At 37.9% G+C, this 19701-nt stretch overlaps 1 protein-coding gene across 2 annotated transcripts in view; it reads right to left on the bottom strand.

The window, feature by feature from the left end:
• The window catches only part of LOC145984912 (sodium/hydrogen exchanger 9B2-like), a 144806-nt gene that overhangs the window by 8175 nt on the left and 116930 nt on the right, over positions 1 to 19701 (bottom strand). For both annotated transcript variants that reach the window (XM_083118300.1, XM_083118301.1), the window contains 3 exons: positions 15553 to 15717; positions 11341 to 11484; positions 5963 to 6064 (listed from right to left, as the gene is read on the bottom strand). In XM_083118300.1, the coding sequence (XP_082974426.1) occupies positions 5963 to 6064; positions 11341 to 11484; positions 15553 to 15717 (411 nt within the window). The remainder of the gene's footprint in view (positions 1 to 5962; positions 6065 to 11340; positions 11485 to 15552; positions 15718 to 19701) is intronic.

Raw genomic sequence — 19701 nt, 5'->3', positions numbered from 1 at the left:
ACAGTGTTTGACTGAAGTGGAAAAACTGTGTGTCCTGTTGTTTGATGAAATGAATGTTAACGGACGAGTGTGCTACGACAGTGAAAATGTGGGTCCCCATAGAAATGTTCAGGTTGCAATGCTTCGAGGATTGACAGGTGAATGGAAACAGCCAGTATACTATAACTTTGATACGGCTATGACCAAGGCTTTGTTGTTTGATATTATATCCATGGTTGGGGTAGCTGGGTATAAAATAGTCGCTATAGTTTCGGATCTAGGTGGAAGTAATAGAAAACTATGGAACGATCTTAGTGTCAATTGTGAGCAACCGTTTTTTTTTTTCAGTTCCATTGTCAGGGGAGAAAATTTGGGTTTTTGCGGATTTGCCACACTTAATAAAATTATTGAGGAATCATTTTATCGATAATGGGATCCAGTGGAATGAAACAGTTATAAAGAAAAATATCATAGAAAAGATACTCAAAATGGATTCTTCCGAACTCAGGCTTGCTCCAAAGTTAAATTGGATGCACATATCAGTGCAACAGAACGACAGACAAAGGGTTGCGCCAGCAATGGAACTTTTCTCCAGGCACACTGCTGCTCTTATTGAGTATGTCTTCCCAGAGAATGAGGTTGAGGCAAATTTTTTCCATCTCACTAACAATTTTATTGACGTCATGAATTCAGGTGTGCCACTGAATTCTAGCAATAAAATCAAATGTGGCTTTGGCATACATTATGACGAACAAATGGAAGTGCTTAGTGAAATGGAGAAAGCAATATCAGAGGCAAGAGTTATGGGAAAACGCAATCTTCTTCCATTCCAACAAGGATTTCTTGTCTCCATCCGCAGCCTAAGAGGATTATACCATGATTTAAAATCAAAAGGTTTGAAATACATTCTTACAAGAAAGCTGAACCAAGATGCTCTGGACAACCTTTTCTCTCAACTTCGTGGGATGGGGAATTTTTACAAAAATCCGCTACCGGTAGAAGTGAAGCACAGGTTGCGCTTATTGATACTAGGTTGCCACCTGCCTCACCCGGGGAGTGCTCCTGTGGAAGATGCTGGGGAGACCACGATGCTTGCTTCATTGTTTGATGGTTTCGTCGATTCTCAAACAACTGACCAAAGACAAGAAGTGACCTTTACGTCATCATCTGTAGACTTGCCAGATGAAAACAGTGACATGCTTTACTTGATGAGAAATGAAGAAAAGGAGGCTCTGCGGTATGTTGCGGGCTATATCGCAAGAAAATGTAGGAATGTCGAAGCTGGTGAAATTTGTGCATCAAATTCATCGGGTGGAGGATGGATAGAAACTTTGTCACGGGGTGGCCTTGTGTCTCCTTCTCCTAATTGGATGCAAGTTATAAAAGAGTGTGAGCGAATATTCCGGCAGTTCCATGGAAAAACAATAAATCGAAGAGCAAAAGTAATAAGCAGTCTGTTGGAAATTCTGAAAAATAGGTTTCCCCATGAAGATCCGAAGATGCTCAAGTTGTTTTGTAGAGCAAGAACATTTTTCAGAGTTTGATATCTGAATCGCAGGACCCAAGAAATTAAAAGGAGAAATGCCATGAAACAAAAACAATGGACCCAGAGCTGCTCTTCTTCCAGTTCTTTCCAGCACTAGCCGTGGGTAAGTTTATGCTTTTACATACTTATAATTCATCTACCATTACTTTCATGTATTCTGTGTAAGTTGTTTTGCGATGCTCTTCAGTATGTGTTTTTCTCTTAAAAACAAGAGCGTTGCAAGCTTTACAGTGCTCAAAATAGCAGACACGCAGAGCCGTGTCATGCTGATGACGTCACAGAACCCCTGCCGAAGTTGTAAACACGGGGATTGACAAAAAGATCTGTTATGACCAGACCTTCTAGAGCGGGGGAAAGTGGGCTTCAACGGACCTTGGTCGATAGTGTTCACAGTTGCAGGCTGCCCGACATGCGGTTCATGGTTCACGTTCGATCTTCCCTCTTCGAATATCTGGCACTATTTTGTGATCATGAGGCATGACATCACATTCTCACCATACACCTCAACAATTTGGTGATGGATTTCACTCCGATTATGCCTTTGTGCGCACAGAAATCGGACGACGGAGCACACCTCAATTTTGGACGCCACCTCAATACGACGTGCCATACTCACACTGTGACTGCTTGCATACTAAACCAGCTGAAGCACAGCTGCTTCTAGTGTGTGAAGAAAACATTCCAGACAGTGTTGCCACCAAGCGTGATTATTTTATATCTCTTAGTACAGGAACATGGGTCAGGTGTAACTTACTTTTTGATTCACCCTAGTAGTTTCGTGCGAGAAATGGAAATCTCTCATGAACACTTTCGGGCAATGATTTTTTATGATTTCAAATGTAGTTTAACACCGAAACAATGCATCGAGCGACTTCATTTGGGTTTTGGGAATGAAGCACCATCCAATAGCACTGTGTACAATTGGTTATCCGAATTCCAGCGAGGTCGCACATTTCTCAAGTGATGAATTTTGTGAAGGTCGTCCATCCACGTCTGTTGTTGCTAGTAATGTTGATGCTGTGCATGAAATGATTGAGAGAGATCGGCATGTGACACACCATGAGATTCAGGCATCCTTGAACATTGATATGAAAGCAATACATATGATTTTGCATGGTCATCTGAACGTATGGAAACTTTCAAGCCCTTGGATCCCACACAACTGACCAAAGCTTAAGAACAGGCTCGTGTAAATTGGTGTAAAGAAATGCTCAAAAAATTCAACCGAGGCAGTCAAATTTGGTGTACTACCTCGTTACAGGGGACAAAACTTGGATCTGTTCATATGAAGCTGAAACTAAACAGCAATCCACTGTTTGGGTGTTTCAAAGTGAGTCAAAACCAACAAAAGTTGTTTGTTCGAGGAGTGCTGCCAAGCAAATGATTGCTTGTTTCTTCGGTTATACCGGACATGTGGCAACAACAGCTTTAGAAGATCAAAGGACTGTAAATGCTGAGTGGTATACAACAATTTGTTTGCCAGGTCATCAATGAATTGGGTAAAGCAAACCCAAATCCTCACATTATTCCTCACCACGACAATGCCAGTTCCCACTCAGCACACCAAAGTGTTGATTTCTTGTCCAGTAAAAATCTCGAATTAATTACTCATTGTCCATACTCACCTGATTTATCACCTAATGACTTCTTTTTGTTCCCACAAATGAAAAATAAGATGCGTGGTGAGCGATTTGTGTCACCTGAAGCAGCTGTTGACACATTCCAAACAGCAATTTCTGAGGTATCAGCTTCAGAGTGGAAAAAATGCTTTCAAAATTGGTTTGAGCATATGCAAAAGTGTATCGTTCTTAAGGGTGAATACTTTGAAAAACAATAAAGCCATTCCCAGAATTTCACATGCCATTTTTTATATTAATTGCAGAAACTTTTCCAGCAGCCCTCGTATAACACAAGGGCGATACCAATACCAGTGTATTGGTGTGAATAAGCTGATATTTTTCTGAAGTTTCTTTATTTTGTGGACCTGCAAAAATGTTGCACTACACTTTCATGAAACTGATGCAAAATTCAAGTTTCCACTTATTTTGCACTAGTCCTACATGGAAAAAAAACAAAACATTTTGTGATTAACAGTTTGTGGGCTTGCCTGAAAATGCAATGTTTTTCATGGAGACAGTTTTTTTTTTTAGAAAATCATAGGACATGTGTTGCTAAGTTTTTTTTTACCAAATCTTTTTGAAATCTACAAAACATCCTCTTCCACCAATATATTATGTCCCATTTTACATACATTTTCTCACATTTATGAATATTTTTCTGTAGCAATTTGTTTGAAGGAAAAATTAAACATTGTAATAAAAGTAATTAATAATGAAATAATAATTACTAACTAAATGCAATATTAATATGTAAGTAATAATACTTATACATATAATTATATTATAATACCTGGGTAATTATAATAATAATGTAAGAGTCATTCCATGCCAAATTAAGACAGATATGTGCAATTTCCAACCTGACCATCTCCGATTTTCATGAAATTTGGAGAGTTGAAACTATGAAAGGAACTTAGTAACTATGAAAATTTTTACTTTCGTGCGTCTTGTAATTGTTAAATTATTCAAGGTCAAAGTTCGCATAAATTGCCCTTTTTGAGCCTGCTTAGCTATACTAAATGAGCTATAACTCCGCCCCTATTTCCCCTAGGAAGCTCAAATAAAGCTTATTGTACAGGGAATTGAACAAGCTTTTCAGTGATATATAACAATCCTACCTTTGGATAAAAAAATATAATTTTGTCACGTGACCTTGACCTTTGATCTTGAATATCACCAAAAATCGTGAAAAAAATATATTTTGTCCCTCATACCATACTCTAAAACATATCAAAAAATCATTCTGGGACTGCAATGGGATCAGAAGATACATAAAAATATGTGTAACTATGTGACTGATAAAAGTCCCATTATATGAACTATGACGAGTCAAATTTCTCTTAACACCCCCTACAAAATGTAAAGGACTTCTCCTGGGTATAATTGGTCATGAAAGAAATAGGTTAGGCACATGGAGATCCCTAGCCATGTGTGTCAAGCGCAGGTCTGGCATATTGTTGACCGCCATATTGAATTCAACGCAAAAATTTCAAAAGAAATTGGTGATGTGATATATCAAATCAGGCTAGAATTTCAAAATTATCCACTTTCTCTCAGGGAGTATATAGCCACCAAATATTTATTTTAAGTTAATTAATTTCGTGGTAGGCAATATTTTAGCCTTGTACATACATATGCACACAAAACAAATATATGCTCATAAGCACATCGTAATTACAATGTATTTATTGTCTGTTGATACATTTTACACTCTCGCCCATGCTGGTTTATCGCATCCAGAACTACTCTTACATCTTACTTTTAAAACTGTAAAACCAGTGTATTAGATCTTCCATCACCTAAATATTTAGTTTCTAAAGAATTTCTAATGTCATTCTGACATTCTAGCAAATAAAATAGGTTGAAACTACTGTACACATGATTGGTAAGTTCCTTGCTGCATATGTGGGGTAAAGTTGGCCTTGCGTTTTCTGTTTATTTCCAGTTATTTAACGATAAATTTCCATTTCTACTGTTAATGTATGTTTTCCACTTACATCGTAATGTCAATCTTTTGTCCACATTTGGAAAGGAAAAAATATTTTACATGGATTCCCTTGTTTCTTTAAAAGTCATCAATTTTGCTATTCACGCCCATGCTTTGTAGCTTGATTTTTAAGCCAGCGAGACAGTGTTGCTAAATTTCAGGATGCTGGCCATGGAAAAAGGCATAACTGTACTGTTTTCCCACCACAAGAGAGATGACAGTAGGGGACTGTATCAGCAGAAATGATGTTGCCGAACATGCTACCCCCGTTACCCATGTTGAAATGGTTAATGGCCTCTTCGTGTTATGTTTTTATCCCTTTATGTGCGATAGACCTTTCCTTTCAGCATGTCCCATGGGAAGAAATTCAAACACCCCACTCCAATTTTTTCATCATGAAGAGGTATTTTGTGTAGAGTGTAAGGATTCTCAGTAGCCCAAAGCTGGAATTCATAACCTTACTTACATTGGGGAACCATGTGTAACAAGGATTCCCGGATGTGCATTGACAAGACAAGAACTCAGACTGAAAGCACACATCCATACGATTGTCATTTAATGGCAGAATTGCCCAGATGCATGCGCATGCCCATGCAAGGACTAGAGAGACTGTAACGCCATCTCTTCACCACGTTTCTCATACACCAAGGTACGCCCAGAGCAAATTTCATTACATTATGACCAATAGTTTGATTTTTATAAGCGAAAATTAGGGGCCGGGAGAGAGTGATTGCTCCCGTACACGAATGCAGGGTCATGTAAATGAACACTAAGTTAAATATAAATGATTATTACAAAAACAAAAAAAAATCAAGATGGGTGTACACTCACCTGGACAGTGGCTTTTGGTAACCAAGCCAACGACACAAATAACCTCTCTTTAAAGTTGAGGTTACCACCTAATGCAACTAAAGTAGATACAACAATTCTCACCTACAACAGAATAAAAACATCTTTTAGCAAATAGCTCCTATTTGAGGATTACACTGCTCTCTAATGAAAATATTATTATTATTATTATTATTTTTTCAATAATTCTAAAATTAATAATTTCCTTTCTGCAAGCTTCAGTGGGAAATAATAATCTGGTCTCAAAAGGTTCTTTCGATGCTGGGTGGATCAAGAAAGTGTGGGCGTTACCCCCACACCCCCTATACACCTTCATGGCATGGTGCTAAGCACAGGGGAGCACTTTACCTTTTTTTCTGAGTAAAGGTAATGTCTTGTTTTGTCTTGCGTAGTAGTTGTGCTGTCTAATTTGTTTGTGTTTGTCTTGTGTAGTAGTTGTGGTGTGTAGTTTGTTTATGTTTATATTGTATAGTAGTTGTGATGTGTTTGTGTTTATATTGCGTTATAGTTGTGATGTGTTTGTGTGTGTCTTGTGTAGTAGTTGTGCTGTCTAATGTGTTTGTGTTCGTTTTGTGTAGTAATTGTGCTGTCTAATGTGTTTGTCTTGTGTAGCGCCCACCCAAAAAATCCTGTGCCCACCCGATTGCCCACCCAATCAAATAATCAAATTCACTAAGTACATACACTTGGGGATATGTGAATGTTTCAATAAATAAGTATATTCTGGTATTCATTACTTGTATATTTTACTCATAAATATTATGTATACTAGAAATGTTCACATATCATCATCCCATAAAAAGCTGTCTTAACTTTGTCATTAGAATGCAAAACAAAAAATACTAGAGAACTTCAAACAAAATAAACTATCATCAATTGAATACTTCTATGATTAGAAGCAGCTAGTAGACTTAGGAGGTGCAAAATTATGCAGGGTATGGTCAAGATGAGATCAGGATTTAGGGTGACCTTGAGGGCTGCAGCTCTGGGCCTTCACTGAGGAAAACTGCTTGGAACAGTACTGCATAAAGAAAAAAATGAGTTACTTCGGATGTGATGAAAAAATGTAGAAACACGTATAACTAACCACCTCGTGTAGCTTAGCGAAAAGTTATAACTGAAACTGTGGAGGGGATTGGGTTGGGGTCTTGGTGTTCTAAGCTCCGGGCCTTCACATAGATAAATCCCGGCCTGCGCATGATTAAAATAATCTCTAAATAAACAAATAAAAGCCCCATATCAGCGTTGCTTCCTCCAGCAACACAATAAATTATTTCGACTGTGTAATTACATCTACATTGAAATTCCAGAAGTGTCTCTTTATTTATTTCACTACAATTTTTACATACATGTCATCTTCAAATATCTACGTGATATACAAACAACAACTTTGTATTCGTTCTGCTAATAAATACTAATAAGAAGTAATCACAATAATCACTACAATACCGAGGTGTATAAATTGTGATGTAACAGTTATGTTGGTTTGGAAAAAGCGTCAGAATTATTGAATTGATAATTTCAGTTTGCGCATTATTTGTCTTGGTCAGTTTATAAATACTGTGAATGCTTCTTACAACATCGCAAGTATAATTAATGTTTTGGATTTTGCTCAGGCAAGACTCCAAGTTGTTGTTTTCAAGTCGTCTCTCTTAACAAGGAACGCTAGTGGGAACCCTGCCACGTGCAGAGGCCTGCACAAGACCTGGAGCAGACCCGTTCGCGAGACATCGCTCCTGAAATGCCATGCAACCTGCGCAACACCCTCGCTTGAGCAGCTTGTCTGATCACCTGCCCAGATCGTTCCTGGCAGGCATTGCAGACCCACCGGGTACCCGCAGTCTTACAATACCTAGTAGGTCTCAGTTCGTTCTTTCCATCAACTGCAGACCCCTCCCTCTGCATGACGTAGTTGCTTCGAGTAGAAACTGCACCGGGCCCACACCGTTCTGCGGTGTTGCCAACTGCAATAGATTTTCACTACTTAAAAAAGGGAACTCAAAGCTTCGTAACCCACATCACCAATGAAATGAGATTTACGACTGTTGCTACCCCCCCTCCCCACACACACATTGAAATAGGTTTTCCGTGGCACAGGATCCATAAGTATATGTCGTAAACAACCAATATACGTATATATAGTGATATAGGGCAGGACTGAAACATGTCACGTTCAACGCCGAGGTCGTGAGTTGAACAACACACTGTTCTACTGCGAACACCAGGGCCGTAGCCAGCCAGGGGTATTGCCGTTACCCTCGTTTGGGGAGGGGGGTTTCAAGTACTTGGATAAACGTGCCAACAACAACAATCACAATAATAGTAATAAAGTAGCATGAAAGGCATTATTATCCTTATAAATCACGCAAAAAGGGCACGCAAAGAGGGGGTAGAAGTCCGTTCTCACGTATTTGTGTTGAAACAGAGGATTAGAAATATTTTTTTTCAACACGTCAATTTCACATTAGCTAATAATGGAAAACAAGCAGACAAACTGTTTTTGAAAGAAAGAAAGTGCATGATAAATGCATTCCGAACGTACATACATATGGCATGTAAAATTTCCATCTACAATATTTTCTTTTCACATGGAGCGACGTATTACATAATCAATTCATCCAACTCGTAACAAACCAACATTAATAGCAAATAATATCACGGGACGCCATAGCATTCTCTGTTTTAAAACTTTTCTCACTTAGATCGTTCGGCGCTCAGGGCCGACTCCCGCTACCCCTTTGCTACGGCATTGAACTTGATGAGACTGTATAATATTTTATAACATATTTCTACTTTCGTAAAATTTGAAATCAAGGGGTTGCAATTACCCCTCCATTCCCCCCCCCCCCCTTTTGCAGGTACCGTTGGCCGTTTGGAATGAAAATGCAAGAAAAATATGAAAATTAATTCCATCTTGAGTACCCTTTAGCCCTGCTACTCCTAAATTCTGCTAGCCTGCTTTTTCTTGTACTTTAATGTTTGACCCCCACCCTGACCCCTCCGCTAGACTTAATTTCCGTCCAAGGTTGTGAGCAATGCACCCTGCCCCCTCTGGTTGCGCCACTGTGTGCCTGGTTAAGGCACCATGCAATGAAAAACAATTAGTTTTCAGTGAGGAGATTTTTGTTTGCTCGATCATTCATTTAGATAAATGAAGCTGTAATACTGCGTGCATTTCCTGGCAATAAGATAAAAACTGCTTACGCTGAACTGAAATTGCTAAGTATATAAATTCTCCTTGGAGGAGAGAGCTCCTCCTAGGACTTCGTAGGATTTAGGAGCTACGTAAGTAGGCAACACTGGCTGTAGCTGTCCACGTGGTGATGAAACACCTGGAGCGACACGCTGCCGGAGGGCTGTTTCCTTCCAGCAGGTTTTGCAGGCGCCCGGGTCTTGTTAAATGCCCAGTTACCTTGTAAGCGCAGAGCACCTTGAAGACCAAGAACCCGGGTAAAGATGCAAGTCGACTCGTTGCCGTGGGCAGGCGAGCAGGTATACCTGTCCTCGCGGGCAAGCGGGCAGTGGGTAGGTAAAAGGCAGGCTATGCAGCCCTCTAGCCACGTGCCCCTGGTATTTATGTCAGAGCAAGAGTTTGCTGTGTTGGGTTGCATACGTACAGGATAGATTTTTAAGCGCTTATAGTGCAGAAACTAAGCGCTTTCGAAGTACACTTTATAGGGAAAAGTTACTTGTTTTTATGATATCTATCAGCACCCAAGGGTTGTTGAAAGAGTTTTGCGACACCCTGTGTATATATAGAGTGTGTGTGCACGATTTGTAATTAATACACTTACAAGGGAGGTCTAAGTCTCCCCCTCCGATTTCCATGAAACTTGGCAGGTGTATAGAGGGGCCCAAAGGAAGAAATACATGTTTTTGTGTTTCAGCTAAAAAAAAAAAAAAAACGGTTTTAGGGGGCAAAACCCCCCTCAAATGTCAAGATGAAGACAAATTGACGTGGGGATCTGACCCCTGTGTGCCACTCCGATTTCCATGAAACTTGGTAGGTGTATAAAGGGACCCAAAAGAAGAAATACATGTTTTTTTGTTTTGGCTAAAAAACTGTTTTAGGGGGCAAACCTCCCCCCTCAAATGTTAAGATGAGGAGATATTGAAGTGGGGATCTGACCAAAAAGCCACGTAAATATGGCATAGGAAGAAACAGAGGGCATAGGGCCTCTCTATACACCAGCCAAATTTCATGGAAATTGGAGGGGGACACAGGGGTCAGATCCCCACGTCAATTTTGTCCTCATCTTGACATTTGAGGCAGGTTTTGCCCCCTAAAACAGTTTTTTAGCCGAAACAAACAAACACGTATTTCTTCCTTTCGGCCCCTCTATACACCTGCGAAGTTTCATGAAAATCGGAGTGGGACATAGGGTCAAATGCACACTTAAATTTGTCCTCATTTTGACATTTGAGGGAGGTTTGCCCCCTAAAACAGTTTTCTAGTCTAAACAAAAAAACACGTATTTCTTCCTTTTGGGTCCCTCTATACACCTGCAAAGTTTTATGAAAATCGGAGGGGGACACTTAGATAATCTCCCTTGTTACTCTTACACTTTGTAATTATATAACACTGCATATATTATAATGTTTTATTTTAATTTGTAAAACTGTAACTGTAGAACAATTGTATAATTTTTGTATAACATTTCTATCTTGTTAAATGTGTTAAAGGTTTCATCCTGGAATGGAATGGAATGTCTCACATTTATGTGTGTTTCCATTTCCAATACATATTCGTTTCAATGGCATTTACAAAATCACCTCTGACATTTTATGTTAAACAAATAAGATTATTTTTGTGCACAGGTGTGTTAGCTGATGCGTAGCAAAGTACTTTAGGAACAACACTTGAAAAAAAATCTTGAAGGACTAACTAATGGAAAATTTCTTTGTAATTAAAGATCATAATACCTAAGGTGTGGTGATATTATAATGGGATTGAGATACCAAACTCTCGGATCCGGATTCAGATCCAGATCTGTAACTTTTGCATCCAGATCCGAACGGATCAGGATTTTTCGGATCCGGATCCGTTTGGCCATCCCTAGTTTACACACCCATATTCATAAAAATCTAAATATTTTTTGTTTCTAAATTTACTCAATTCTCCTTCGTTTAAATAGGTTCTGCTATCAGTAAATTATTTTAAGAGCAATTATTTGTAAAATTTTGCTTTTCACATCAAAGGGAAAATAAGACTACAAACATATACCAGTCTATCTAACTTGTAAGTAAAGAAGATTGAAATTTCTAAAAATTGGAAAAATTTCAATTTCATTTTTAGTGCTAAATGATGTTCTTTATTAAGTAACTGATCTTTTATGTCATAAAAAATTGTATGAACTTACAAAGAGTGCTACCATGAGGCAGATTACACCAAATGTCACTGTATGCTCATCTAAAGCAAGGACATCTATTTCAGCCCCAATCAAAGCAAACAATATGGGCTGAAATATCATCCAGATAACCGCAAATGCTCTGGCAACTGGATTCTGCAAGTAGAGAAAACAGTAAGACTAATTTAGTTTTCATGTTTTCAGAATTATAACTATAATAATATTACTTACATGATTGAACTTCAAAAATATTTGGTAACAGTTCGTTATATCGGAGACAAATTTCTTCAATTTTACAGAAGAAACTACTTACGGAAATGAGTTTCTCTAAGGTTTCCAACGTTCGTAGAGGTATTTTCTTTTATCGTGGAATCTATTTGACTGGGAAATCATGTATTTTTCAAGAGAAATATCTCACTGACGCACAAGTGCCATTGCTTTCGCTATGTGAACCGGATGTTGCATACGTTTAATGACGTAACCCTCTGTCAGTGTTTCCAACCCCATTTTTTTAACTATGCTTGCCTAGCCTAACCTAACCTTATTGGAAATGGTTTGTGGGGCTATCCGTCAGCTACCCGTGCATAATGTACAATTTGCACACATGACGAACATGATAATAGGTATTTTTGGTGAAGAAGGTTGGAAACACTGCATACCTACAACACTAGTCAACCTCTGCCTGTCAAATTGTGTGTTACGGAAGTGAAAAAAGGAATAACAAAAACTACTCTCTATGTGAAAAATTGTGTTGGTTTTCGTGTAACAAGGATAATTGCACCTTGAACTATGTTCCGCAATACACAATTGGTAAGTACGAACCATGCAAAACACAAAATATCCGATTTTAATGTGTCTCTGAACTGTTACTAAATATATTTTTAGAAATATCAAAACCATAATACATACACACATATATAATATATTTGTTGAATGTATGCAGAGAAAGAGCTTCATAACATGAAATAACTTTTCAAATTTTGAACCGCTTGCCCATGTTACTGCTCTCATTTTAATAAAACAGAAATCAGTGGTCGGAATTAGCATGCTACTTGCAGCGGTGCTACTGTAGCTAGCTACAAAATTTGTAACTGTAGCTGTAGCGGCACTACGTTTTGAAAATTGTAGCTGTAGCGGTAGCGAAGCTAACAGCTACGTTTTTTAGGTGCATCACTATTTTGGGGAGAAACATGCCTCGTTTACGACACCCCTGAAAAAGAATGCCTCGTTTGTGCCACCCCGGAATATATCCTGTGGACATCCATGGTGCAAGAGGTCACAAAATGCTATTAATTACTGTGTAAAACACAACTTACAGTGCAAAAACGAGCGATCCACTTTCCACTACAATGACATAACAATAATGCCAGCAATCAATAGCTCCGTACGTTAAGAGCATTTGCCATCATTATTACAAGAATGATAGACATACACTTTCTGGAATTACCATTATTTTCGTTTTAATATTTGTTCACAAATTGATTTACCAGTTTTCTCACTGTTTCACTTTTCTGTTACTTTCACTGATCATGACAATGAGGATGAATATTTTATTTAGTAATTTTCTTACCTAGAGTCGCTTTCTGTCACTTTTGGCTAATTGTGAGAATGAGGAAGAATGATCAATAATGATGATCAGTGTGGGGAATGGAGGAGCAGGAGGATCCCAACCTCCAGGCATCTTTGCTAGTTTATATTTTGAGTTCACTTTATGCACACATAAGCTAATCGAGAATTGTTCCAAACCACTATGTGGCTCAACTCAATATTTATTCTCAAAAATAATATGTTGATATATAAACGTAAATAATCCTAGCAAATTTTATTTGTGTATAATTGTAATCATTAAGTTGGGTATCATCCTAATTGTATATCAAATTAGAATTGATATGCCACTTACGTACATTCTGTCCGATTAAAAATTATAGATACTCCAGTTTGGACTGCAATTAAAAATTAACCAGTAGATCTACATAAAAAGACGTGTATTGAAATTTATCTTATTCAATTCTGCGTTAATCTATGCTATCCAATATTTTTTTTGAGTAGGCCTTATATTTTTTATCATCGTGAGAAAAAAGAGGTGCCGTTGTTTTTTTTCAAACAATCACTCTCTTTGAAATTCGGTAAATGAAAACGGTTTTTAAGAAAAAGTTGTTTCGCAAAATTGAAGAGAACGATTTTTTGACAAATTTTAAAAACTTGAAAATTAAGAATTGTGTTTAAAACCTTTCTGCCTTCACTGTACTCAAATTTCACAATGATCAGACAAACCGTTTTTTATTTACAGGATTTCAAAGAGAGTGATCGTTTGCAAAACTAAAAAAAAAACTAAAAAACGGCCCTTCTTTTGTTCTCACAATGATAAAAAATATAAGGCCTACTCGAAAAAAAATTTGAATATCCACATGGTTGTTTTAAGTTTGTCTTATGCAGAAGTAGCGTAGAAGTAGTGATGTAGCAAGTAGCTTAGTGAGCTACTTTTTGGTAAATGTAGCTGCAGCTGTAGCGAAGCTACATTTTGGGAGAGTAGCTGTAGTGAAGCTACTTTTAAAATGTAGTGTTCTCATCACTGACAGAAATTCAAAACTGACTGTGGCAGTTAAAAGGATGAAGGTCTTCATTTGTAAGGTCGAAACATTGGAACCTGCTGCCAGAGACACCTCACTATACACCTCTTGAAAATTTTAGAAGGGTACTGCAAGGCAGGCTAAGAGAAAATGCTTTCTACTCAATAGATGAATTTATTCTGTATTAAAAAAAATTAAATTTCTAGAACTGTTAATACATGTAATACTGTCTACTCCATACTCGCCCTATATATTTATGGATGAATGTTTGTGCTATTCTTGTATTATGTTTTACATTTGTACTGATGACATCTACTGCAATATTGTAATGTTTAATGATGAATAAACATATTGATATTGATATTTTTATTTACTTTTCAACCTTTTTAATTACTGACACACTGCTTGTTTCACAAGAAAGATTCATTATTTATTTATTTTCTTGATTTGAAATTCTAGGAGCAGCTATAATGCCTCAATGCAGCAGTAGGAACATGTAATAATAATAATAAAATACAAGGAAAATGTTCTATAGCAATGGAACATTACCTATATACAATACGGAGATATAAATATCGAAGTACAGATTAAATAGAATTGGTTCAGTCGGTAATGCATCTGACTACCATGCTAAAGGTCCTGGATTCGATCCCTGGCCGGTTCAAATCCGGGGACTTTTCTAACGATGGAAGTGGCCCCGGCGCCCACCCAGCATCGAATAACATGGGTACCTGGGGGAAGCCCTGGGGGTTAAAGGCGGTCAGGGGCGTGATGCTGATCACATCACCCCCACTCACGACCGGATCAAGAAAGTGTGGGGCGTTACCCCCACACCCCCTATATGCCTTCATGGCGTGGTGCTAAGCACAGGGGAACACTTTACCTTTACCTTTTTTATTAAAATCATCATGACCTAACACTTGGAATAGTGCTAATGATGTCACCTTGCAAAAAAAATGGTTCTAGGTTTAATTCCTTGTGGAGACACCCTGCACAGTGATTCAGAGCCCACTTTAATCAGTAGATCTACTCCTGATTAGCCAATCTGAACAAAATGTGGACTTAAACAAAATTACCACAAAACTTTCACATTGAACTCAAGAAAACTTGAAACCTAGAAACATATTTCCATTATATTCAGAAGAGACTGGTGTAAATGTATGTATCTAGAATTATATTTTGGTATGAGGAATGTAACATTTAAAAATGTATACAAATTTGAAATGTATCATTTCTCTTCTCTTGTCATAATAATACATTTCATCCTGAGAGTTTTTTTTATATTGGTTTCTTTCAGTCACTCCAAGTGAATACTGGGATGATACCTTCAAATAGGGCCAAGATCATTTCTTTTTCTCTCTCATCCCCTTCACAGTTTAATCATATAAAGCACAAATATGGGACATCCATTAAACCAAACAAATATACCCACAATTTTCATTCACAGATGGTGCTCTTGTTGGGTCATTCTATGAAATTACCTGTAACTACTAGAAACTGAAAAATATTGAAGTTCAGGGAAGCACATAAGCACATCAAAAATTGTGTTTATATTCTTGTAACAACCATAAACTACAAGAGAGATATTTGAAGTTGAGGTGGACAAAATTGCAATTAACACTTTTTACCTTACAATGATATCTTAAACACTTACATTATCATCGTCCCAACCCTGAGTTCTCCATCCATGGCATGCAACAAATGCAGCAGCAATACAACCTAATGGACCTGCTCCTTCAAATCCAATAACTGCACTGCCCATGATTGCCAAAAGACCACCTAAGCCTATTAGCAATGTTCTGAATGTTGTTACATGTGGCTGTAACAGAATTTTCAACATGTTAATTCAAAGTTTTAGATGTAGAAAAATAACTTTGTAGTTTTTATGTTAAGCTATACAGATTACAGAAAATGCACAATGAAATACAATTCAAGGAACAATAGTGTTGGAGCATATGAATATAGTGGATAGGATATTTTTGGCAAAACTATTTGTCAACAGATCTATTAATTTCTGTGACCACTGCTACAATCCAGTTGGAAATGTGTTGTGTTATTACATGCTGTTTTAAAAAATTCCTCTCCTAAAAAAAACAACAACAACAACCTGATATTCCAAATTCTGAAAAATTACACCCACTGAGAATTCCTTCTACAGCATCCAAAAAATCATTGTGTTTTTACAAATAAAATTCCTTGACTTTTGACTTTTCCACGTTTTCCAGACCAAGAACCCAAATTTTCCACATCAGCTCATTAGGGCAATTAATGTACATAATCATGTCAGTAAGAAAGTCATATACAGGGTGATTCAAAAATTGCCATACATATATAGCATACTCACTGTTCTTTTCTTTCAGGTAAAATGACACAATTATATTGACGAAGGACAAAAGCACAGAGATCATCCTCCAAGCATGTTCAATATGACTCGGGGTTCATATTGAACACGTTGTAACAGTAAAACTGCTTTATATACAAGAAGGGAAGGGGAGCCAATAAGTATCTGGGGGTGAGCTTTTATGTTAGTTAAAAAGAAAAAAAAACATGTTTTAACTAATGATTAACAAAGAATAACTTTTTGCTATAGTATAAAGATTGATTTGATTTGTTTTACTTCACTTTTCTGCTAATTACGAAGATGAGGATGAGTGATGATGAAATTGATGAAGGGACACTCGCAAATACCCATGCCTAGGCTGGCATTTTAATCTGGGACCCCTGGCATCGTAGCGTGATGTGCTATCCACGAAGATGGGCTATAGTATAAAGAACATATTATTGTAGTAAAATTAAGTAATATGTTACCCCAGATAACTATCTACCAAACATCCACCCAAAATTGAAACAAGAATGGGATTACAATAGCCACATATTGTAATAGATTTCTACATAAAGTTCAACATATTACCCCCTTTTTTAAAGCATTTAATATAAAATCTCTACTCTAACTGATTATGATCAGTATGATCATTGAGTTATAGCTTGTTCACAACAAATTTTAAAAATAACTTCTCTATTTGTAGAACATTTCTCATTGTTATACAGTGAGTCTCAAGGTCGACTTGTCTGCAGAGCAGCAGCCAGTGTGCCGGGTGGTGAGAGCTCATCTACCAGCATTTAGACCCACATTTAGACCCACAGCTGGATGCTGATTTGCTACTGGACATGTCAGTGCTTCATTATCCAGATAGTGTTAAGGTGTTAACAAGTGTTTTAGATTGTTATTTTGATTTAGTTTGCATATTACTAGTGCTTTTCTGCAGTCTAATAATGCCACGCTATACATACAATTTAAAACAACAAATTTTTATGTATGACTCTCACATCATTACGAGTTCTTTGTAGGGAAGTTAGAAGGAGTTTTCCAGCAGAATTCCAAGATGTTCCCGTTCCACACAGAGAGAGTGTTAGGATATTTGTGAACAAATTTAGGGAAACAGGGTCTGTTCTTCATAAGAAGTGAAGGGTAAAACAGCATGTGCTTACTGGGGAGAAATTAAACGACGTTGAAGCATGATTGGAACAGACTCCTCAAAAATCCCTCCAGCAGCTTGCACAAGAAATAGACATTTCCATGACTTCTGCTTGGCGAGATACCAAGCTTTTAAACCTGAAGCCATACATTAGAAGAATTGGAAGAGAACATCAGCAGAGAAATTGAAGCAATTCCGGGAGAGGAACTGATGTGTATTAGTGAAAATTTCCGTAAAAATGCCGTAAATGTGTGGAAGCAGGAGAATAACATTTCCAACACCTCTTGTAACAAGGTACGTGTTCATTTTAATTGTAACTGTCAATGTAATTTTCGAGCTTATTTCATTACATAGCTATCAGTTCCAGTTACACTGATGCTGCATTCAGTTTGCAGGCAGATGTGCTCTTGCTGCCCGGCATGCTAGCCACTTATCTGCGGCCAAGTTGACCATGAGACTGACTGTACAAATAAAAATTAAAATGGCCATTTTATTTGTGATTAAAAAGAAAGGGTTCAAAGTAGGAATAGCCAAATGGATCTGGATCTGAAAAATCTGGATCCATTCGGATATGGATCCAGATCCAAAAGTTACGGATCTGGATCTGGATCTGAAAATTCCAGACCTGGATCCGAAAATTCCAGATCCGGATCTGAAAGTTTTGGATCTGGATCCGGATCCAAGAGTTCTGGATCTGGATCCAGATCCGAGAGTTTCGGATCTGAAAATTTCGGATCCGGGTCCGAAAGTTTTGGATCTGGATCCGGATCCGAGAGTTTTGTATCTCAATCCCATTATAATATTACCACACCTTAAAAGGTATTATGATCTTCGATTATAAACAAATTTTTCGTTAGTCCTACAAGAATTTTTTTCAAGTGTTGTTCCTAAAATACTTTGCTACACATCGGCTAACACTCGTGCACAAATGTCAGAGGTGATTTTGTAAATGCCATTGAAACGAATATGTATTCATTCGAATGTATTGGAAATGAAAACAAACATAAATGTGAGACATTCCATTCCAGGATGAAACCTTTAACACATATAACAAGATAGAAATGTTATACAAAAATTATACAATTATTCTACAGTTACAGTTATACAAATTAAAATAAAACATTATAATATATGCAGTGTTAAATAATTACAAAGTGTAAGACTAACAAGGGGGGTTATCTAAGTGTCCCCCTCCAATTTCCATGAAACTTGGCAGTATAGTGGGGCCCAAAGGAAGAATTACGTGTTTTTTTGTTTCAGCTAAAAAACGGTTTTAGGGGCCAAAACCCCCCTCAAATGTCAAGATGAGGACAAATTGAAGTGAGGATCTGCCACCTGTGTCCCTCCGATTTCCATGAAACTTGGCAGGTGTATAGTGGGGCCCATTGGAAGAAATACGTGTTTTTTTGTTTCAGCTAAAAAACGGTTTCAGGGGGCAAAACCCCCTCAAATGTCAAGATGAGGACAAATTGAAGTGAGGATCTGACCCCTGTGTCCCCCTCCGATTTCCATGATACTTGGCAGGTGTGTGTATAAACGGGCCCAAATGAAGAAATACATGTGTTTTTTGTTTCAGCTAAAAACGGTTTTAGGGGGCAAAACCCCCTCAAATGTCAAGATGAGGACAAATTGAAGTGAGGATCTGACCCCTGTGTCCCTCCGATTTCCATGATACTTGGCAGGTGTGTGTATAAACGGGCCCAAATGAAGAAATACGTGTTTTTTTGTTTCGGCTAAAAAACTGTTTAAGGGGGCGACCCTCCCTCAAATGTCAACATGAGGACAAATTTAAGTGGGCATTTGACTTATGTGTCCCCCTCCGATTTCCATGAAACTTGGCAGGTGTGTGTATAAACGGGCCCAAATGAAGAAATACGTGTTTTTTTGTTTCGGCTAAAAAACTGTTTAAGGGGGCGACCCTCCCTCAAATGTCAACATGAGGACAAATTTAAGTGGGCATTTGACTTATGTGTCCCCCTCCGATTTCCATGATACTTGGCAGGTGTATAGTGGGGCCCAAAGGAAGAAATGCATGTTTTTTTTTTGTTTCAGCTAAGAAACGGTTTTACAGGGCAAAACCCACTCAATTGTCAAGATGAGGACAAATTGAAGTGGGGATCTGACCCCTGTGTCCCCCTCCGATTTCCATGAAACTTGGCAGGTGTGTGTATAAACTGGCGCAAATGAAGAAATACGTGTTTTTTTGTTTCGGCAAAAAATTTGTTCTAGGGCGCAACCTCCTCTCAAATGTCAAGATGAAAACAAATTGAAGTTGGGATCTGACCCCTGTGTCCCCCTCCGATTTTCATGAAACTTCGCAGGTGTAT

The sequence above is a fragment of the Lepisma saccharinum genome, chromosome 3, assembly GCF_977018435.1.
Source record: "Lepisma saccharinum chromosome 3, izLepSacc3.1, whole genome shotgun sequence".
Classification (NCBI taxonomy): Eukaryota; Metazoa; Arthropoda; class Insecta; order Zygentoma; family Lepismatidae; genus Lepisma; species Lepisma saccharinum.
The sequence above is the reverse complement of the archived record's forward strand: the minus strand, read 5'-3'. Positions and strand labels throughout refer to the sequence as shown.